Source organism: Gobius niger (genome assembly GCF_951799975.1).
Source record: "Gobius niger genome assembly, chromosome: 21".
NCBI classification, from domain to species: Eukaryota; Metazoa; Chordata; class Actinopteri; order Gobiiformes; family Gobiidae; genus Gobius; species Gobius niger.
Genome location: NC_136872.1, coordinates 12,966,966 through 12,986,832, shown reverse-complemented (window position 1 = coordinate 12,986,832; position 19,867 = coordinate 12,966,966). Strand labels below are relative to the sequence as shown.

At 41.6% G+C, this 19,867-nt stretch overlaps 1 protein-coding gene across 10 annotated transcripts in view; it reads left to right on the top strand.

Moving 5' to 3' along the window:
* Window positions 1–19,867, top strand: part of LOC306980835 (adhesion G protein-coupled receptor L3) — a 220,246-nt gene that overhangs the window by 184,299 nt on the left and 16,080 nt on the right. For all 10 annotated transcript variants that reach the window (XM_079580323.1, XM_079580320.1, XM_079580319.1 and 7 more), the window contains exons 14-17: window positions 698–907; window positions 5,389–5,609; window positions 12,506–12,572; window positions 15,319–15,410. In XM_079580323.1, coding sequence (XP_079436449.1) covers window positions 698–907; window positions 5,389–5,609; window positions 12,506–12,572; window positions 15,319–15,410 — 590 coding nt within the window. The remainder of the gene's footprint in view (window positions 1–697; window positions 908–5,388; window positions 5,610–12,505; window positions 12,573–15,318; window positions 15,411–19,867) is intronic.

Below are 19,867 nucleotides of genomic sequence, written 5' to 3'. Positions count from 1 at the left end.
TTTATGTAACAAAAAGGACACAGAGATGATGCTACGGAGACACTTGTATAACTATGCAACTGTATTTTCCGGACTATCAGTCGCACCAGCCAAAAAGTGCATTATGAAGAAGAAAAAAAACATATATAGGTCACTCCGGAGTATAAGTCGCACCAGCCAAAAAAAAAATGCATCATGAAGGAGAAAAAACATATATAAGTCGCTCCGGAGTATCAGTTGCACCAGCCATAGCAACTACCTGGGCATGGAAACGTAACTGCACCATTGACAAGCCTCTCCCGGCAGCACATTGTTCTCGCACTCATTTGCAAACTCATCCCTCACAAGTTTCTCGCTCACTCCAAACTTTCTTTCTGCTGCTCCATTACCGTTTTTTAAATCTTCAGTGGTACAGGAGTAGCAGATACTGGTACCCTACAGCGCCCTCTAGTGGCTATCAGTGTGAAAATAATACGTGAAATTATATAGTTTGATATATAAGTCGCACCCCCAGCCAAACTATGAAAAAAGGGTGTGACTTATAGTCCAGAGAATACGGTAAATGTTTCCACATTGTGTTCAAAATGCATCTGAAATGTGACTCATCTATATGTAGAAATGTAGACAGCCTTTGGGGAGCATCTTGGAAACGTCTGAATGCTTCTTTTTTTCCTCCTGCGATGTCCATTATAACAAATTTCTCTCTCCTACATTGCAGAACACGGACCCCGTTCACGACATGCTCCTTGACGTCATCACCTGGGTGGGCATCCTGCTGTCTCTGGTGTGCCTTCTCATCAGCCTCTTCACCTTCTGCTTCTTCCGGGGCCTGCAGAGCGACCGAAACACCATCCACAAGAACCTGTGCATCTGCCTCTTCATCGCGGAGTCCCTGTTCCTCGTGGGGATCAATCGGGGTGACCAGCCGGTGAGTTACTCATGTGGGAGAGTGAATTGAATTTTATACACGCTGCTGGTAAGTGGTCAGTAAAAAAAAAAAAAACTATGTGCAGAGGTAGCGGAAACATTAGCATTAAGACGTGACATTTTGTTTAATTTGGCAATAGTGCGTGGTACAGACCTTTTGAAGACATGCGTATATATCCAGGCTAAGCTCGATAATAAATGACCTTTACAGTAACGGCTGCATGAGGTGCTTATCCGTAGATGGTGTTCAGCTTATAGCGTGGTAAATTGTAAAATAATACAGGAGAGCCATTTGATACTATTTTATCGAGACATCAGTGTTGCCCTTCAAATACTAACTTTATGCCCTGTAAATAATATTGGCTATAAGGCTATAAAAAAATATGCTTTTCTGCTGCAACAGTTGTTCAAATTGAAACAAAAATGGCTGCATAGTTCTTGTCCAGGCAGTTGCCCGCCTGTTGAAGCAGACTCCGCCCACACACCTGCACATTTTTACGGTTTCAATTGATAATTATGTTGTGGAGCATGGATTTGTGTACGGCTGCTCTTTTGATGTAGACCAGCTAAGGTTTATTCTGCAATGCCCCTGCTGCGCTCCGAGCCAGTGGCCGTGAACTTTTTTTTTTCAGCTTTAGAGGAAAACAACACAAGCTCTTTACAGTATTTAACCAGGATGTCCTTGGATGGAAAACATGGCATTACACACTTACACACAAGCAAGGGAATATATAATCAGAACATAGTTGCATTTACTGTATACTTTTGGCTAGATTTCCCTATGTGATATGTATTATTTTAAAGGTGCATTATGCAGCTTTTCATGTGGAAGACAAAGTTGATATTTGTGCGTCTTTGACCTTGTAGTGACCAGTGTTAATTTCGTCGACTAAAATATTTAGTCTTAATTTTAGTCAAAGTGATGTTTTTGACGACTAAAATTGGACTAAAACTAAATTAAAAGTTTCTCATGAGACTAAAACTATGACTAAAATGTCCAGATATTTTCGTCGACTAAAATAAGACTAAATAAAAATGAAAAAAGGAGAGACTAAAATCATCCAAACTTCTATTGACAGCCTGAAAGAGCCTCAGATCATTTACAATCACTGCCAAATGAACAGGTTTGTGCTTTATTCATGTGGAGCAATATATATATATATATATATATATATATATATATATATATATATATATATATATAAAAAAAACTCTTCCTCACCCTCCGCGGGCGGTCTCTTTCTCCTCCTGCTCGGGTCCTCTACCAGAGGCCTGGGAGCTTGAGGGTTCTGCGCAGTATCTTTGCTGTTCCTAGAACTGCACTTTTCTGGACCGAGATGTCTGATGTATTTCCTGGGATCTGCTGGAGCCACTCCTCCAGTTTGGGGGTCACTGCCCCGAGTGCCCCAACGACCACGGGCACCACTGATGCCTTCACCCTCCAGGTTTTCTCCAGCTCTTCTCTGAGCCCCTGGTATTTCTCTAATTTCTCGTGTTCCTTTTTCCTGATGTTGAAGTCGCTTGGTATTGCTATGTCGACCACAATGGCTTTCCTCTGCTCTTTGTCCACCACCACAATGTCCGGTTGGTTCGCCATTACCATTTTGTCCGTCTGTATCTGGAAGTCCCACAGGATCTTGGCTCGGTCATTCTCGACCACCTTTGGAGGTGTTTCCCACTTTGACCTTGGGGTTTCCAGCCCATACTCTGCACAGATGTTCCTGTACACTATACCAGCCACTTGGTTATGGCGCTCCATGTAAGCTTTCCCTGCCAGCATCTTACACCCTGCAGTTATGTGCTGGATTGTCTCATTGGCCTCTTTGCACAGTCTACACCTGGGGTCTTGTCTGGTGTGGTAGATCTGGGCCTCTATTGCTCTGGTGCTCAAGGCCTGCTCCTGTGCAGCCATGATGATTGCCTCTGTGCTGTCCTTTAGTCCGGCTCTGTCTAGCCATTGGTAGGATTTCTGTATATCCGCCACTTCAGTTATGTTTCGGTGGTACATGCCGTGTAGGGGCTTGTCCTCCCATGACCGGACCTCCAGCACCTCATCTTCTGTTCCCCATTGTCTGAGACATTCACTGAGCACGTCATCTGTCGGAGCCTTGTCCTTGATGTACTTATGGATCTTGGATGTTTCATCCTGGATAGTGGCTCTCACACTCACTAGTCCTCGGCCTCCTTCCTTATGGCTAGCGTACAGCCTCAGAGTGCTGGATTTGGGGTGGAACCCTCCGTGCATGGTTAGGAGCTTTCGCGTCTTAACATCTGTGGTCTGTATCTCATCCATATATATATATATATATATATATATATATATATATATATATATATATATATATATATATATATATATATATATATATATATATATATATATATATATATATATATATATATAATATGGAAAGCAAAGGCGCCATGCTGACCACTCATACAGCCACTGGGTCACTACAAGGTCAAACAAAAAATCAACTATTTTTTTTTGCATGAAAAGTAGTATAATGCACCTTTAACCTCTTAACCCCTGCCTTAACCAAGTGCATTTTCTCCAGTTCGTCTTTACCCAAATTCTAAACGTTACAGCCTATAGGCCTGCGTAACGCCTCTAAACAGATCTTTTTTTTGTCACATTTTTTTGTCACTTTTCTGTTATTCCTTGTTTGTTGCTCTTGTGTTGCGTTGTCCATTTGGGTAAAGCCAAACTGGAGAAGATGTGGTTGCTTCAGGTAGAGGTTAAGAGGTTAAACAGCTACTTCGCAGTAAAAAAAACAAACTTAAATCTTCTCTCCAATCCAGGCGTTATCTTCCACTCTGTGAGCTGTTAAAAGTACAGGTCTGAGCCTACACCTTTCCTTCCATAACCTTTTAATGGCCGTGATTCACTGCCAGCTCAAAGATCACTCTCCTGAACTGCAATTACCATCCACTCAACCTTTTAGTCATTTAATTGTGACCATTTCGGGGACAAAATCAGCCAGTTATGTTCAACTGTGCCAATAATGACATCAATGCGTGTGCGTGCTGCGGCCGTGTTATTCTTAGAAAGTGCCTGCTCCAGTTTCTGAATCATCTTGCCTTTGCACCTGCTGCTGATGGAAGTGTTCCGCTCCTGGACTATCGCGTCTTCATATCTCTCATTCAACCATGCCAGATTTAGCAAACAACGCCACATGGGCTCGCCGGCGAAAGCGTCTTCAGCCAGCCACCACAGGCAAACCTCCTGTCTCTCCAGCCAGACCAAGCTCAGTGGTGTGGATTGCTGAAAATGCGCAGATACAACGAGGTCAATATCATCCTCAGTATTTATCATCGTTGGTGGGATTCCATTGAGTCGTGCGAGTCACCTGTTGCTTCTTTGTCGTACTAAGCGGTGTGATTTCTGTCTGCCAGCAAGCTGTTGTTTTGCACACGGTCGCCTCAAAAGATGTCTGTTTCTTGACGTAAAGTGGATGTTCAGTATCACTCAGTGTTGCATAGGGATGAATAAGAAGGAGATTGAGGAAACCAAGGTCTTGCTCACTTCCCTTTATCATCAGGATCTTTATGGCTCATAGATTATTGGCTTCAATGTGGAAGTCTTTGTATCGCAAAGAAGTGCTTTGTGAGTGCTGGATAAACATTACAGGCACTACAGGTAACATAAGCACCCTATAGGTTCAGTACAACCATGAGTCTTTGTAATAGATTTAAACGAGTGGACTACTTCTAAGCTTATATAGGTTTCCGATTCGGGAATGGCCACAGTATTTTGTTTCTTTTCAACAAATTACTCTTTTGATCATGATGAAAGCAACTCGAGCCAAAAAATTTGGTCACGCAAAATAACTGTAATCCCGATAGTTCTGGTTTAAACCTCTTAACCCCCGACTTAACCAAGCGCATTTTCACCAGTTCGACTTTGCCCAAATCTAAAAGCTTCTTCCAAACAGTGTCAAAATAGCGAAGAAAGAAAAAAAACGCAACAGAACAGGCGGCAGAGAAGTGATAAAAAAGCAACAAAACTGGTACAAAAATCAACAAAAATACAAGGAAAAAGCAGCTAAAATGCGGCAAAACAGGCGACAGAAAAGTGAGGAAAAAGCAACAAAAAGTTAAGTGACAACAATGTGAGGAAAAATCTTGAATCAGTTTTGTGGTTCTTAGCTTTGTGAGGAGGCCTTTTAGATTTGGGTAAAGCTAAACTGGAGAAAATGTGCTTGGTTAAGGCGGGGGGTAAGAGGTTAACATACAATCACCCAAGTCCAATACAGGTCAATTACTAACACTCTATGATCACCACACGCTACTAAGGATGTGCTAGGCGTTGGTAAATGTCTTAAATCATCATTAATAAAGCTTTTACAGAACATTCCTCACCAGTTAACCACAAAAATAATCATATAATGTTAAGTCAAAACAATTTTCCTAACCCTTTACCATTCCTGACTTTGAAACAGCATTTTTTTTCTTCTAACTTCGTCTGTTTCTCCTCCTCAGATCGCTTGCGCTGTCTTCGCCGCTCTGCTCCACTTCTTCTTCCTGGCGGCGTTCACCTGGATGTTTCTGGAGGGCGTGCAGCTGTACATCATGCTGGTGGAGGTGTTTGAGAGCGAGCACTCGAGACGCAGATACTTCTACATCGTGGGCTACGGAGTGCCGGCGCTCATCGTGGCTGTGTCCGCCGCCGTGGACTACAGGAGCTACGGGACAGAGAGAGTGTAAGTGTCTCAGGGTAAACTTCGTTTTCGGCGATTCATCATTTCAAACAAATGCCAAGTGCCTGCGTGGGTGTGATATTCTTGCTGTAAATGCTTTGAGTGGCAAAACATTTCTATAAAAAAATCCCATTGTTGCTCAAGATGGAAGATATGATGTAAAAAAAGATTAGGGCAACTTCAAAATCTCTCCTTTATTTTCCTCCGGCTGCTGAATGGTCATTGTTGCGGCGGAGAAAGATTGCCAACTTGAGTGGATGCAGTTGCATTGTTGGAAGAATGGCCGGGTGTTAACACAGACTTTGAAATAGAGACTAAACCAGTAAGAACATCCGCTTCTATTGAGCAACGCGGGATTTCACCAAGGCTATTGCGGTGTAGCATCGAACAGCTCAGCCCGGCGCCGCCTCATTGTTAATCTCAAAGCCATCTGACGATAATGAAAAGCCGCATCAGCACTTTCCTTCAGATGTTTATCACACACACACACACATACACACAGACGCACGCACCCGCACACGGGGGCCTGTGTAGACTCTGGGAGATGGGCACGGCCATAGTTCTCGGTGATAGATGAGCCCATCACTGCCACAGTCTGAGCCCTGGCATCATGTGAATAATTAAAGCCACAGGGACAATTATATGCAGCCATTGAGTAATGAGAGAGGGGTGGCGGGAATATTAGAAGGACTGTACAATAAGAATTGGGTGGTGCCTCTAGTGTATTGATAGTAGGCACAGGAGGTAAACAAAATCTGTAAATGATGTTGCTGAAAAGTTCTCTCTCTTAGACTGGCAAGATTAATTGCAATTTATTTTCTGACATGTTGTGCCCGATAAACTTGCAGTTTGGGGAATAACTGCTCAGAACAGGTGGTTTACGGTCTTTGAAAATGCGGAGGATATTTCCGGATTCTGTCTGTGTGCAACAAAATCCATGAAATACAGATCCAGGTTTTGTCTTTGACGATGGGACTACCTAATATTACATCACAAAGCTATGTTCCCAAAAGACGTGTTCCTTTCAATGCTCCTGGACAACATTAATATGGGCACAGGGAACTGACTTCTGGTTTGAGTACAGAAAATGCTAATGAAATCGCAAGCGCAACACTTCAGCATAATTGTACCGTATTTTCCGGACTATAAGTCGCACTTTTTTTCTTAGTTTGGCTCAGGGTGCGACTTATACTCAGGTGCGACCTATATATCAAGATATATAATTTTATGTTTGTTATTTTCACACTGACAGCCTCTAGAGGGCGCTCTAGGCTTGTGTACCAGTATCTGCTACTCATGTACGGTTCAAAAATTAAGCACTGCACCACTGAAAATTTAAAAAACGGTAAAGTTTGGCGTGAGCGAGAAACTGAAGCGTAGGTTACTCTTACTGCAATGAAGAAAATAAAAGAAGAAGAAGCTAATTGCGGGCTAAAAGCTAGATGGCTAAATCTAGAGGACCGGGTTCGCAAATGGGTGCTTGAACAACGTGCTGCCGGGAGAGGCTTGTCAATGATACACTTATGCCCAGGATGTTGCAAAGACTGGTGCGACTTATACTTCCGAGCGACTTATATTGTTTTTTTTTTGTTCTTCATTATGCATTCTTTTGCTGGTGCGACTTACACTTCGGAGCGACTTATATTGTTTTTTTCTTCTTCATTATGCATTCTTTGGCTGGTGCGACTCATACTGCGGAGCGGCTGATATTTGTTTTTTTGTTCTTTATTATGCATTCTTTGGCTGGTGCGACTTATAGTCTGGAGCAACTTATAGCCCGGAAAAAATACAGTACTTAGATATTTCTTTCAAAATCGCTCAGCCCTACTCATACTGCAATATAATCCTATTGTGATTAAGTATTTAAAAAGTCTGCACCGCTAAGAGAGGCTTCGGCTTGAGCAAGAACCCATACACAGATCTCCTCTCATAAATTTTAAGTCTCCGACAGTTTGTTGAACATCTCTCTCTGCTCTTTCTCTCCCGTTTCCTGCTGTGATGTTCCGTCAAATCAAGCGCGCAGGCCAAAAAAAAAAAAACATTGTTAAATAACATATGCAAACGGTGATAACATTGATACAGGATGCAAACTGACTCGAGTGCAAATTCCCTTTCATGTTGCTGTACAAGGCCATGAGCTGAGCGTATTCCTATAGCCGTAGTATTACTCTCCGTCTCTGTCCCCTTGCTTTAATAAGCTCTGTGTACAATAATAGTAAACACGGTAATGGCTTCTTGCGGAGTCTGGGAGCAAGCACAATTACATTTACATAAGCGGTGTCTTGCTACAACAATTTGGTGTATACGACAAATTAGCAAATAGTTAATTTCCCACGCTTGTATCTATTTGTTATTTGCAAACAAAACCCGTTAGAAGTTTAATAGCTTTTTTGCAGGGGCAGTTATCGAGCAGGAACATTGTGGTAAAGGTGACTTAATGCAAAGCAAAATAACTTTAATTATAGTTTTGTGTTCGAGGAGGACCGACAGACCCCTCATTTAGTATTTGTACAAAGCGATGGCCGAGTATGTGCCGCTGCAGAAGGGCATTTCAACTGGAATTGCATGTTCTACAAGTTTCTGAAGCACTAGACCTCATAGTTAACCCTTTATAGGGCAAGTGATTGCCATTTCCAAGTATTTCCATGTAGTCCTCAATCAGAAGAGATCACCCGACATCACAGATCCCACTACTGTGGCATTTGACCAATCAGCCAGACCGGTCGCTCTCTAAATTTCCTGTTTTCTCTGAAGTCTGAAAAAGACCCAAGTCTGGCTAAATACATTTTTCATTTCTAACCATGGTAAGTTGGTGAAACTCACACATTCTATTGGTGAATAATTGTGCTAAGTGATGATATATGTGTTGGTTTTGGAGGATGTAGTGAAGTAAGTGAAGTTACAGCATGAACAATTCAGGCACCATATTTGATCATACGCCCTGTTCTCTTAAGCCTAAAGTTAATTAGTTTTATCCATATTTGGACATGCCCGTTGCACCTATTAATCATACCTACAAACCCTAGGATTTTGTTTTTATGTTGCCAAAGATTATTTTTAGTAACATTTTTATGCAAACAATATTGGAGGTGACTGACCCCGCCCACTGCACACTCTTGCCCATGACAGGTGTGATCATTCAAACATCAATATCACAAAACCAAACACCTCCTGAAAACCAGCACCCCCCGGACTAAATATTGTAAAATGTTAAAACAAAACTAAACTTGTGTTATGTCCCCCAATAACACTTCATTTGAAATTATATATTTCACAGTATTTCAATGAGGGCCCAATAAAGGGTTAAGAATGTGGCTTATACTAATCCACAATTTCCCTGGAGAACTCAAATAAAAGTAAAAGTCAGCAGAGAGTTTTAGGTCAAATCTGCAGTATTTCTCCCACGCCCAGATCGTATTTTTTTTTATAGACCTATGTGTGTATCCATTCTCCACTTATTGGTCTAGCTCTGGGCATTCTCACCCTCCGTCCAGTGAAATGACTATCGGAGTTGCAGTGATTTTTTGCACATTAAGCCGCCCTCACAGCGTGTGGCAGATCAGTGCAGTGGGTGGCAGGAGCCTCCATGAACTCAAGCTGTTGGCATGCGCTCGGTCGGTAGTGTTTTGACTGGCGCAAATGTAACGCTCTCATTTTGTGCCACTAAAGTGTATGAGAAGTAGCTAGGGAGGAGGGCTGAGATAAAAGTGTTCCCAAAGCTACCATGACAAAAGTTGAGGACAGCCCGCAGCTCCCAAACGCCCACTTGCTCTTTAAATCTTCCAGTGATCTGAAGGAAGAAAAAACACAAACAAAAGACGCTTCAAAATAATTTACCACACTTTGATGGGTTGCCAGATCTCGGTGTATGTTTTTAGCTTTTGTTTGGCTTTGTTGCGCTCATGCGACTTGCGCTGTGTTGATGCGGCGATATCAGCCCACAGCGGAAGAGCTCGCGGCAAAGGAACAGTCGATTTGTCACATTCTCGCCGCACAGGCCTACTCTTGTATCGAGCCGTTGTGTGAGGAAAAAGTGAAATGTGGCGGTGACACTTTGTGATTTTTGCTGCAAGTGTTTTATTTGGCAGCCCACTATGGAAGTGCTTCCGAAAATTGTTCATAACACCACGATTGGAAGAAGATTTTTTTGAAAAGGTCTGCAATGTGTGCTCACATGTTTAGCTTCTTGAACTTGAACCAGTAGAAGATGTGTATTGTGTATCTCAATATAACATTTAACCTCTAAACCCCCACCTGAACCGAGCACATTGTCTCCAGTTCGGCATTACCCAAATCTGAAAGCTTCTTGAAAAAAGCAACAAAATAGTAGGAGTAATAGGAAAATGTAACAAAAACATTCATAGGTTTCCTCTGGGTCCTCTGGTTTCCCCTACCACTAAAAACATGTACAATAGTCCAGGATGAGTGAGAGTGTGTTTGAGGATGGAAAACACAATGAACCAGCGACAAAAACATGACTAACTAGTGATGAAAAAGCCACAAAAGAGTGACAACAGCATAACGAAAAGGCAACAAAAACACATAAAAAATTAAACTTCGTAACGAAAAAAGTGATACATAAAAAATTGATGAAAATAGTGACAAAAGATTGACTAATGAGAGAAAAAAGAGTGACAAAATGTGACAGAAACGTGATGAAAGAGTGACAAAAAGCTGACAAAAGAGTGACTAGATGTGACTAAAGACTGACTAAAGGTAGACAAAACAGTGATAAGAGTGACAAAAGTGACAGAAATGTGACGAAAGAGTGACAAAACAGTGACAGAAATGTGATGAAAGAGTGACAAAAAAGTGACAGAAATGTGAAAAAAGAGTGACAAAAACGTGACAAAAGAATGACAAAAAAGTGACGAAGGAGTGACAAAAGATTGACAAAAAGGTGACTAAAGACTGACTACAGAGAGACAAACAGTGATAAGAGTAACAAAAGTGACATAAAATGTGACAAAAGAGTGACAAAAAAGTCACAAAAACGTGACGAAAGACGAAAGAGTGACAAAAAGTGAAAAAAGGGTAAAAAAAAAAAAGGAAACAAAAAACGCGACAAAAAGTTATGGTTAATTTTTCTAGGTCATAGATTTCAAATGTGGCGTCACACTGGCCTGTAGGCTGTAAACTTTTAGATTTGGGTGATGCTGAACTGGAGAAGTGGTAGAGGCTCAAACATCAACTGCTACTATCGAACTACAAATATTGATTGAAAGCACATTGAGTTTTCCAAAATGAATTTCTATTTTTTCAAAAGGCCATCGCGACAGATAGTGTTTGGTTTACAGTAAAAAATAATACGTATCTCTGAAATATCTCAAACAAAATTGTATTTCCAACTTCTTTGCAATCGCTGCCCGTACAATTCACTTATCCTTAAATGCCGCTAAGACACATCTAATCTCCCGCCGCTTTCTGTTCCCTCTTTCTGTCGCTCCGGATGACAACAGCGTTTCTTGGAGCGTAATTTTCGAGTGTCCAAAAATGGAGGCGTCTGTCTGCAGCAGCGGGCGGAGATTAACAGATTAATAATTCAGCCAGAGGTCGTGAATCATGTTTTTGTACTGTTTCATTTGTCTGCGCGCCTTTTTTGTGTGTGTGGAAGAGCCGTGTTGTGAGGCCCGCTATTGTTGCCTTTAATCGCAATCATTTGCTTTTTTTTTTTTTTTTTTTTCTCTCGTGTTTGGATACGGGGTGCAAAGGACAAAGTTATTACAATATTGACAAAATTGGAGTTCACAAAAGCTTTCATTGCTTGCCGTGCCCAAGGTCAAAACAATTCCTTTGAGACACTTAAATGGTTGAGCTCGCCTCCAGATTGTGGTTGTGTGAGACATGGATTGTTATAAAAATGCCGTAATATGTTTCCAAATGATCTGACATTCATGGAGTAATAAGCATTTAGATTAGGAGTTGCTTCTTGCACAATGCGGCAATTCCCTTTCACATACTGTAATTTCTGGACTTTAACTCGCTCCGGAGTTTAAGTCGCAACAGCCAAAAAATGCATAATGAAGAAGAAAAAACATATGTCGCTCCAGAGTATAAGTCGCACCAGCCAAAAAGCGCATAACAAAGAAGGAAAAAACATATATAAGTCGCTCCAGAGTATAAGTCGCACTAGCCACCCTGGTGCGCCGTTGACAAGCCTCTCCCGGCATCGTGTTGTTGAGAGTAGCATATACTGGTACACAAGCCGAGAGCTCTCACTAGCGGTTGTCAGTGTGAAAATAACAAACATGTGAAATTATATATTTTGATGGATATGTCGCACCTGAGTATAAGTCGCACCCCCAGCCAAACCTAATGCACCTCATAGTCCAGAAAATACGGTATTTGGTCAGCCCTGGACTCAAAACAACTGAACTCAAACTAACAATGCGAGACAGACTCCTGCCTCTTGACGCTCGTAACAAAAGAAAAGCTGAACTATGTCGTTGTCTTTACAATTTTGAGATGTATTTGCTCATTAGCATGACTCCAGAACTACAAAACTCCTGCTTTGAGTCTTGGCCTGGTCTATATTCCACTCTGGCAGATATAACTTACTATCCACACTATGCGCAAATCCCTTAATCCCAATTTCCTACCTTTAGCCAATCCAAATATACTTTAAATCAGAGCAGTGTCCGCCTAAGGACCCATTTCCTCTCGCTGTTTTTGTACAGTTTAGCCCACAGAGCGCCATTATTATTGCTGTCACCGGCTCAGAAAGCGCACCCCCCCCACCCTCCTTTGCCACTAAATTCTGCCTGTCGCTCATAACTCTTCCCCCAGCCCCTTGTGGCGACCCGTGCCTTTTCCTACTATGTCACTACAGCCTTGTACTTGATGTATATGCTCTGAGCTCAAATCTCCTCTGTCCTCTCTCTCTCTCTCTCCCATTGCAGATGCTGGCTACGCTTGGACACCTACTTCATTTGGAGTTTCATAGGACCGGCAACCTTGATAATAATGGTAAGCGGACACCCACCCCACACCCACACACACACACACACACACACACCTCGCCCCCCCCATCCAGCAGGCACTCACTTTTGCTCATTAACCCGTATTAGCCTGCGGGTCGGCTGCTTAAACGGTCCGCCGAGATCCACCCTGCACGACTAACACCTTTCCACGCTACCTTCGGGCACCGCAAAACGAATGAGGGCCGCGCTGGAAATATGGCAGTTTGTCACCCACAGTCATAGTCGCTGGCCGGGAACATTTTTGGTCAGGGTTGGGAGGTTGAAAAGATAGACTCGGCTCAGTATGCAGCGTGGAGTAATCCGCATTATGATTGATTTTGTTCCAACTCTCCACTACTTTTTTTTTTTTTGGCCAGCTTTTTGGTGCAAGGCATTATGCAAAACGGACACGCACACATACTGACATACTTTTTTTCCCCCGCATCTAGGACAGGCCTCATTTTCTCCTTTATTTATTGATTTGCGTCGAGATTTAAGAACACAAAGCACAAGGACTTAATATCCACTCATAAGCATCTCGCTTTAGGGATGGTTTCACTTGTTTGGATCTTGCATTATGGATTACAGGATTATTTAGTGCAAAGAAGTCCCAAAACTCTTCAAACAAGTCTTCTTTGTGGCTAGCAAGCAGCAGTTGGCTAAATCAGAACATGCATAATGCAGTTTCACGCTCCACTTTTAGCATCTACAATGCGTTTTCTGTGGGGCTCATGAGTCACTGGTTTTCTATGCTTTCATGCAGACTTTGCTTGTCAGAGCTTTGAAGAAAACAATCATATTTGCCTTGTGTAACCTTCATGACGGTTGTAATTTCTCTTATTAGAAATGGCTGTTTATGAACAAATATTATACTTTTTGGGTATTAAGGATTTGTCGACTCATTCTATAAAGAGTTTATGCGGATTAGTTAGGCCTATAGTGGATTAGGACAAGCCCTCCATCTTATCTATGGCCTTTTGTTGTACAATTGTGTCATGATAAATAAAGCACTTCACCTTACATTCACATTAAGAATATCACTGTCAAGCTCTATGGCAACACTTGCTTGGAAGGCGAGCAGGTTACCCTCTTACACATATTTGAAGCGTTTTTTTAACGTCTTGATTTTGTCGCTTTATTGACGGGTTTTTGTCACGTTTTGTGGCTTCACTGTTGCTTTTTCATCGCTTTTCCCCCATCGGTAACACTTTACATTACGGGCCGGTAAGTCCTTGGTACTTACAGAGGTAATTCTAGATACTTATTGTGGTACTTACGGTGGTACTTACAGTGATACAGTGGTAATTCTAGGTATTTATTGTGGTACTTACAGTGGTACTTATGGTGGTACTTACAGTGGTACTTACGGTGGTACTTATGGTGGTACTTACAGTGGTAATTCTAGGTACTTATTGTGGTACTTACAGTGGTAATTCTAGGTACTTATTGTGGTACTTAAAGGATACTATAGTGAGAATTACAAGGCATGTACTTCTAGATACAGTGGTAACTCTTAGTAATGAAGGTTGTACTTCTTGTTTTCTCTAATGCTGATTTATGTTGTTTTATAGTCACAAAATCCTAGAAATGACTTCTGTATGTAGAAGTACCACATTTACTACCTATGAATTGCTGCTGTACTATCCTTGAATTACCAATAAGTACAGATGTAACACTGTAACTACTATAGACTCTCACTTAAAGGACCAAAGTAAATAGAAGTACAACCTTCATTACTAAGAGCATTACCACTGTATCTCTTAGTAATGAGAGATATAGTGGTAACTCTATGTTTCCCTAACCCCTTACCCTAATTACTAGTAATTACCACTTTTAGTACCACAATAAGAACCTAGAATTACCACTGTAAATGCTAGTACTTACCACTTTTAGTACCACAATAAGTACCTAGAATTACCACTGTAAATGCTAGTACTTACCACTTTAAGTACCACAATAAGTACCTAGAACTACCACTGTAAGTACCACTGTAAGTACCACAATAAGCACCACTGTCATTACTAGTAATTACCACTGTAAGTACCACGGATTTACCGGCCCGTAATGTAAAGTGTTACCTTTCCATCGCTTTTTATTGGGATGTTGCATGTTAATGAACACACATGGGACTCATGCATGTACACATGAACAACTAGATACTAGCTTTGTTGATTTGTGTAAGACCAGCTGAACTAACATTAACTTAGCTAGCTTAATCTAACTGTGTTTTTTACTCACTTTTTACAACTCAACAGTGTCTTGTATGCTTCACAGGTTTTGCAATACTGTATTTAGTCACATATTGTTTGTCAGGCAGTCAAAAAGCTCAACGGCTTATTTGGATGTTATCTAATACTGAATCTCAAACCTTTATTTTTTCATTTTACAGCCTGTTTCATCACACTCGTATTTTTGGGACATTTGCTGTTCCCGCAAGGCTTAACATTTGCCCCTATTGTGTCTTGTAAAAAAGAACACAACTGTTTCTCGTTCCACATTTCTCTACCAATCTTTAAATCCTGTGGACGATCACAGGAACATTGGCTTGACTTTCCCGTAGATGCTTCCAAGTGTGAGTTTCTCCTGTTCACCGCATCACCAAATACATTTCTTAGGATTTTGCGCTCTGGTTGGCAAAGTGGGAAACCAAGTCCAACAAAGTGCCTTGATTCAAAATGAATGGGATTGAACAGCACGAGCCTCATCCGTGTCTTTTTTTTTTCTCTCTCTTTTTTTTTCTTCTTTCCCCTCAGCTCAACGTGATCTTCCTGGGCATCGCTCTCTACAAGATGTTCCATCACACGGCCATCTTGAAACCAGACTCCGGTTGCCTGGACAACATCAAGTAAGAGCACTCGGGATGGCGCAACGATGTCCATTAAAGCAGGACAGAAATAGCAGGGCCCCAGCTCACTTTATGTTACCGATGGAAAGAGTGTCTCACAGCGACAGCGAGAGGTTCCTGCCACTTCAACAGTCTGAACATGAGCCGGTACACGGTGGTTCTGCTCGTGAAATGGACAGATGAAGGCGTTTGTTCCCCCCCAAAAAAACAAATTGTCTATCAGAAGCATCTCACATAGCAATGAAAAGGCCAAACTTCCTCATGAGACTTACAATAACCCGTGAAAGGCTTTGGTTTGCAGGGAAGGACAGGAGACAGGCTGGCACACCCCTGAACCCCTGTTATCTCACTGCCACTGTGGCTGCGATGAATATTCATATTGTTTATGAGTTATATGCACATTTCGCTCTGTTTATCTGCGCCTGTTTGCGCTCAGATAATACCCAACGCCTCCGGGACGGTGCTCAACAAACTTCACCAACTGTTAATACGCCGCTTTATTGGTTCAGTTAAGGTTCTGTTCACATTTATAAAAAGTCATTAGCCGTATTTGCGCGCCGGTTTTTCTGGAACGTGTTGATACACTCCGCCTCGAGCGAACGCTGACAAACATTTTCAAGGGGAGACATTATTAGCTGACATCTATTAGTTGATTCATAAGATACATTTTTAAACAGTAAATTGATCTCCGGAGTCAAATTATTAACATGAGGATTGTTATGGATGTGGAATGCTACCCGGTTATCTGTGCCTTAGCATTTAAAGGGATATTTCAGGATTAGATCAGATTTTTGACATAGGGCCTAATTTCCTTGTTATCCAGAGTGTTGTTGATTTCTGAGATTTTGTATTTATTTTTTTAATTCATGCTGTCCTTATATTTGAAGAGTTAAGCTAGTGCTAGGCTAGCGCATCTCTACGGTAACAGCTAGCCTGCATTAAAAACAGTCTGACCCACTCCACACAACTTATATTTGAGCAGCATCAGCTTTGTGGTTGTAAGCTACGCAGCGGCGGAGTGATCTGCTAGAAAATAGTCCCTCAAAATGTGGTCATTCGTGTGATGCAAGGTCAGTTATATTCAAAAAAATAATCTATCGACACAGACATTTATGTCGGTAATCTGGTGTTATAAGTGATTTGCCTCAGGTGCACTGTGCTTGGGTCAGACTGTTTTTAATGCAGGCTAGCTGGTACCCTAGAAATGCGCTAGCCAAGCACTAGCCTAGCTCTTCAAATATAAGGACTGCATGAATTAAAATATAAAATAAATAAAGAATATCCCCAGATATCAACAACACTCTGGATAACTAGGAAATGAGGCCCTATGTCAAAATCCTGAAATATCCCATAAGAATTTATAGCAGTACTCATGCCCCTAGAGGCCATAAACGCCACTGCAGGTGTCGCAGCATGTTGCATTTGTTTACTTATTAATTGTCCGTAAGAGTAAATACTACGCTGGCAGAAAAGACAAAGCGAGAGAGGGATATTGTACATCCAATTACACAATGGAGATATATATTTTCACTCAAACCTGGCTGTAAATACTGTTTAAGTGGTGCTAGCGCGCAGTTAGCTTTGCCCGTTAGCCTGTTAGCTTCTTCTTCGGGATTCCATTAATGTTTATTACTACGAAAATGATTTATTAAGGTAAACGAGTTACTTATTACTGCTTTATGTTCATGCGAAAAAGGAGCTCACACAAAAAAAATCCTCATCTTTCTTTGTAAAATTGTCCTGTAGGTTATATAACGCAAAAGTTGAGTGAAATCTAGTGCAATCAGATTCTGAGTTATAGCTACTATTACTGTGGCAGTCGTATTTTCTCCCCCAAACAGAAGAACAAGCGGAAACAACGGCCGCTGAAAACAATGAGCGATCATCATTACATCTGACCTCATTCACATTACAGCCATTTAAGAAGCCTTACTTCACCACTATCGATCCGAGCGGCTTTAAGTGTTGCTATTGTGCGCTATAGGGCATCAATCATGGCAGGCACTTGAGCGGGCTGATGGACCTCATTGTGATTTAGTTTCATTCACAGGCCCGGCCCGAATTTCAAACACATTAGTTTTTGACATCGCGGCGGGAAAGGGACTAAAATAGAAGAAAGCAAAGCACAGGGAAGAGCTATGCATGCTTTCTAATCCTTTTATTGAAAATGTTTGTCTTTTCATTTCGACATGGAATTGCACAAAAAGTTCACCGTATTTGTTTATAAGTCTTAGAGACTTATACAGACATTTTCTTAAGTCACTCCGATCGAGCCTGTCTGCCTCGCGGCTCCCGACACATTCATTTATAGCAATATATTTTCCTATTTTTTTTTTTTTCTTCATAGCATAATAATATTGGTTTTGTCTCATTGCACGCTGGCCCCTATCTCGCTCCCATCCTCTCCTTCACACTCGCACAAAGAAACGATCCTCGCCTGGAGTGATGGAGCTTGCTTTTCGCTTGGCCGCGGCGGTCTGTGACACTGTGTCATTCTATCACAAATCTCCCTCCGGATTCGGCTTCTGTCGCCCGTGGTTCCTTAAGTGCGCGGGGCAAAGAGCAGCTCGCGTCAATGCCTGTGTCTGACATCGGAGACACCAAAATAATCTGATTCTATTTCAAGGATAAAAGTCTTTTCAGTACGTGGGAAAAGTTGATGTCGACAATACAAAAGACAAACATGGCTCCGGGGGGGGTCAAGGTGAAGCGGTAACTTTAATAATTGGTTTCAGGAACGTTACCTTTTGACCTACAGCAGTGATGTCGATGTCTAATGTGAGGTTTAATGGTAGCATGGACGCCGGTGCTGATATGGTTTACAGATGATGTAACGGCATGGCAACACGAGTGATCAAAGTGCGATTAATACATTATACGTCCACCGGTTGTGCCATGCAAATTCTAAACATCGATCTACTTGACCTTTTTTTGGGTTCTCGTGTTCTGCGGCGCCAAATCGCGCATCCCCATTTCAGTAAGCATGCTCTCGCTAATCCTCCACGATGTAAATCCACAATCATTGCCGTCTCTTCAACCCTCTTTACACTGCAGCATCCCCTTCCCCTCCGCGCTAATCATATGTTAATCTAAACTTCTCGAACGGGCTAAACATATTCGGCGGCATCTTCTTTTCTTCAATATTTCATTAGACTCTGGTGAAGTAACAGGCCGCTGTGTGTTTGGCTCCTGCTTGTTGGATTTGCTTTGAAATCAAATTGATGGCATACTAAGAGCTCTTGCCGCGCTTGAAAGATAGATCGAACTTGAAATCCGCGGAGAGGTTTTGCAAGTACAAACCTCTTGCTTGCCTCGAAGTTTGAGCTGCGTCTTCAACATTGCAAGAGTACAGTAGCATCACTTAGGTTGCCATGTTTTTCTGATTGGTGGTAGTCAAATTCGAGTTTTCGCCATACTGTTATTCATTTATTGTAGATCAACATGGAACAAACAAAGTCATATGTTCCCGCTAAAAGAAATTGGTATCCGAAAACGACTTCAGTAGATGTAGCATATGCAGGTGGAAGCACTGCCTCCACACATTTAGCAGGGAGAAAAAAAGGCTTGTTTAGCAGAAGACTTTGATTCTCTTCCAGACTAAAAGCTGGACCAGCAGCTGTTCCATCATTATGCTGAATTATGGAGCCAAATAACATATCTCTGATCGCAGTAATACATTAGGCAGTTCACATCCAGTTTGATACTGCGATAACAAGCCTCTAATCTACAGTCGCAATTTACATCAGTGTCAAAGTAATAAGTACATTTGTGTCTTTATCGATGTCGACACTTTACTATGAACTGTTCAAGAGGTCAAATATCAAGGGCTCGGGAAGTTTTTGTGATGCGGTGTTTGAGAAGCAGATGGGAAGAAAAGAGAAAGGAGGAAAAAACTGGGCACAAAAAAGACAATCAACAGCATGAGAGAATCAACATTTTCTGCCTATTTTCGTTGCTGTTGCTATTGCTGTTGCTTTTAAAGGTGCATTTTCCAACTTTTCATGTGAAAAATAGTTGATATTTGTGCTTATTTGACCTTGTAGTGACCCAGCAGCTGTATGAGTGGTCAGCATGGCGCCTTTACTTTCGATCACGGTGGTCTCTACAAAACTATACGATCAATTGTTTGGAAGGTTTTCACTGCTGACGGACCCTCTCACCAGAAAATCTACAAAACAATTGATCCTGGAAAATCATAGAGACCACTGTGATGGAAAGAAAAAATTCCCATGCTGACCACTCAAGGCCAAATACACACAAATATCAACTTTTTTTCTACATAAAAAGCTGCATAATGCACCTTTAATGACACGTTTACATGCTATTAACATGCTGGATGTTTTATATGCTGAATTTTGAAATGATAGATCAGACTGAATCTATGGAATCGCCCACATATGGTCATGTTTAAAATAGCTAAGGGGGAAAACAAAGAAGAGAAAAATCTAAAGTTTCTC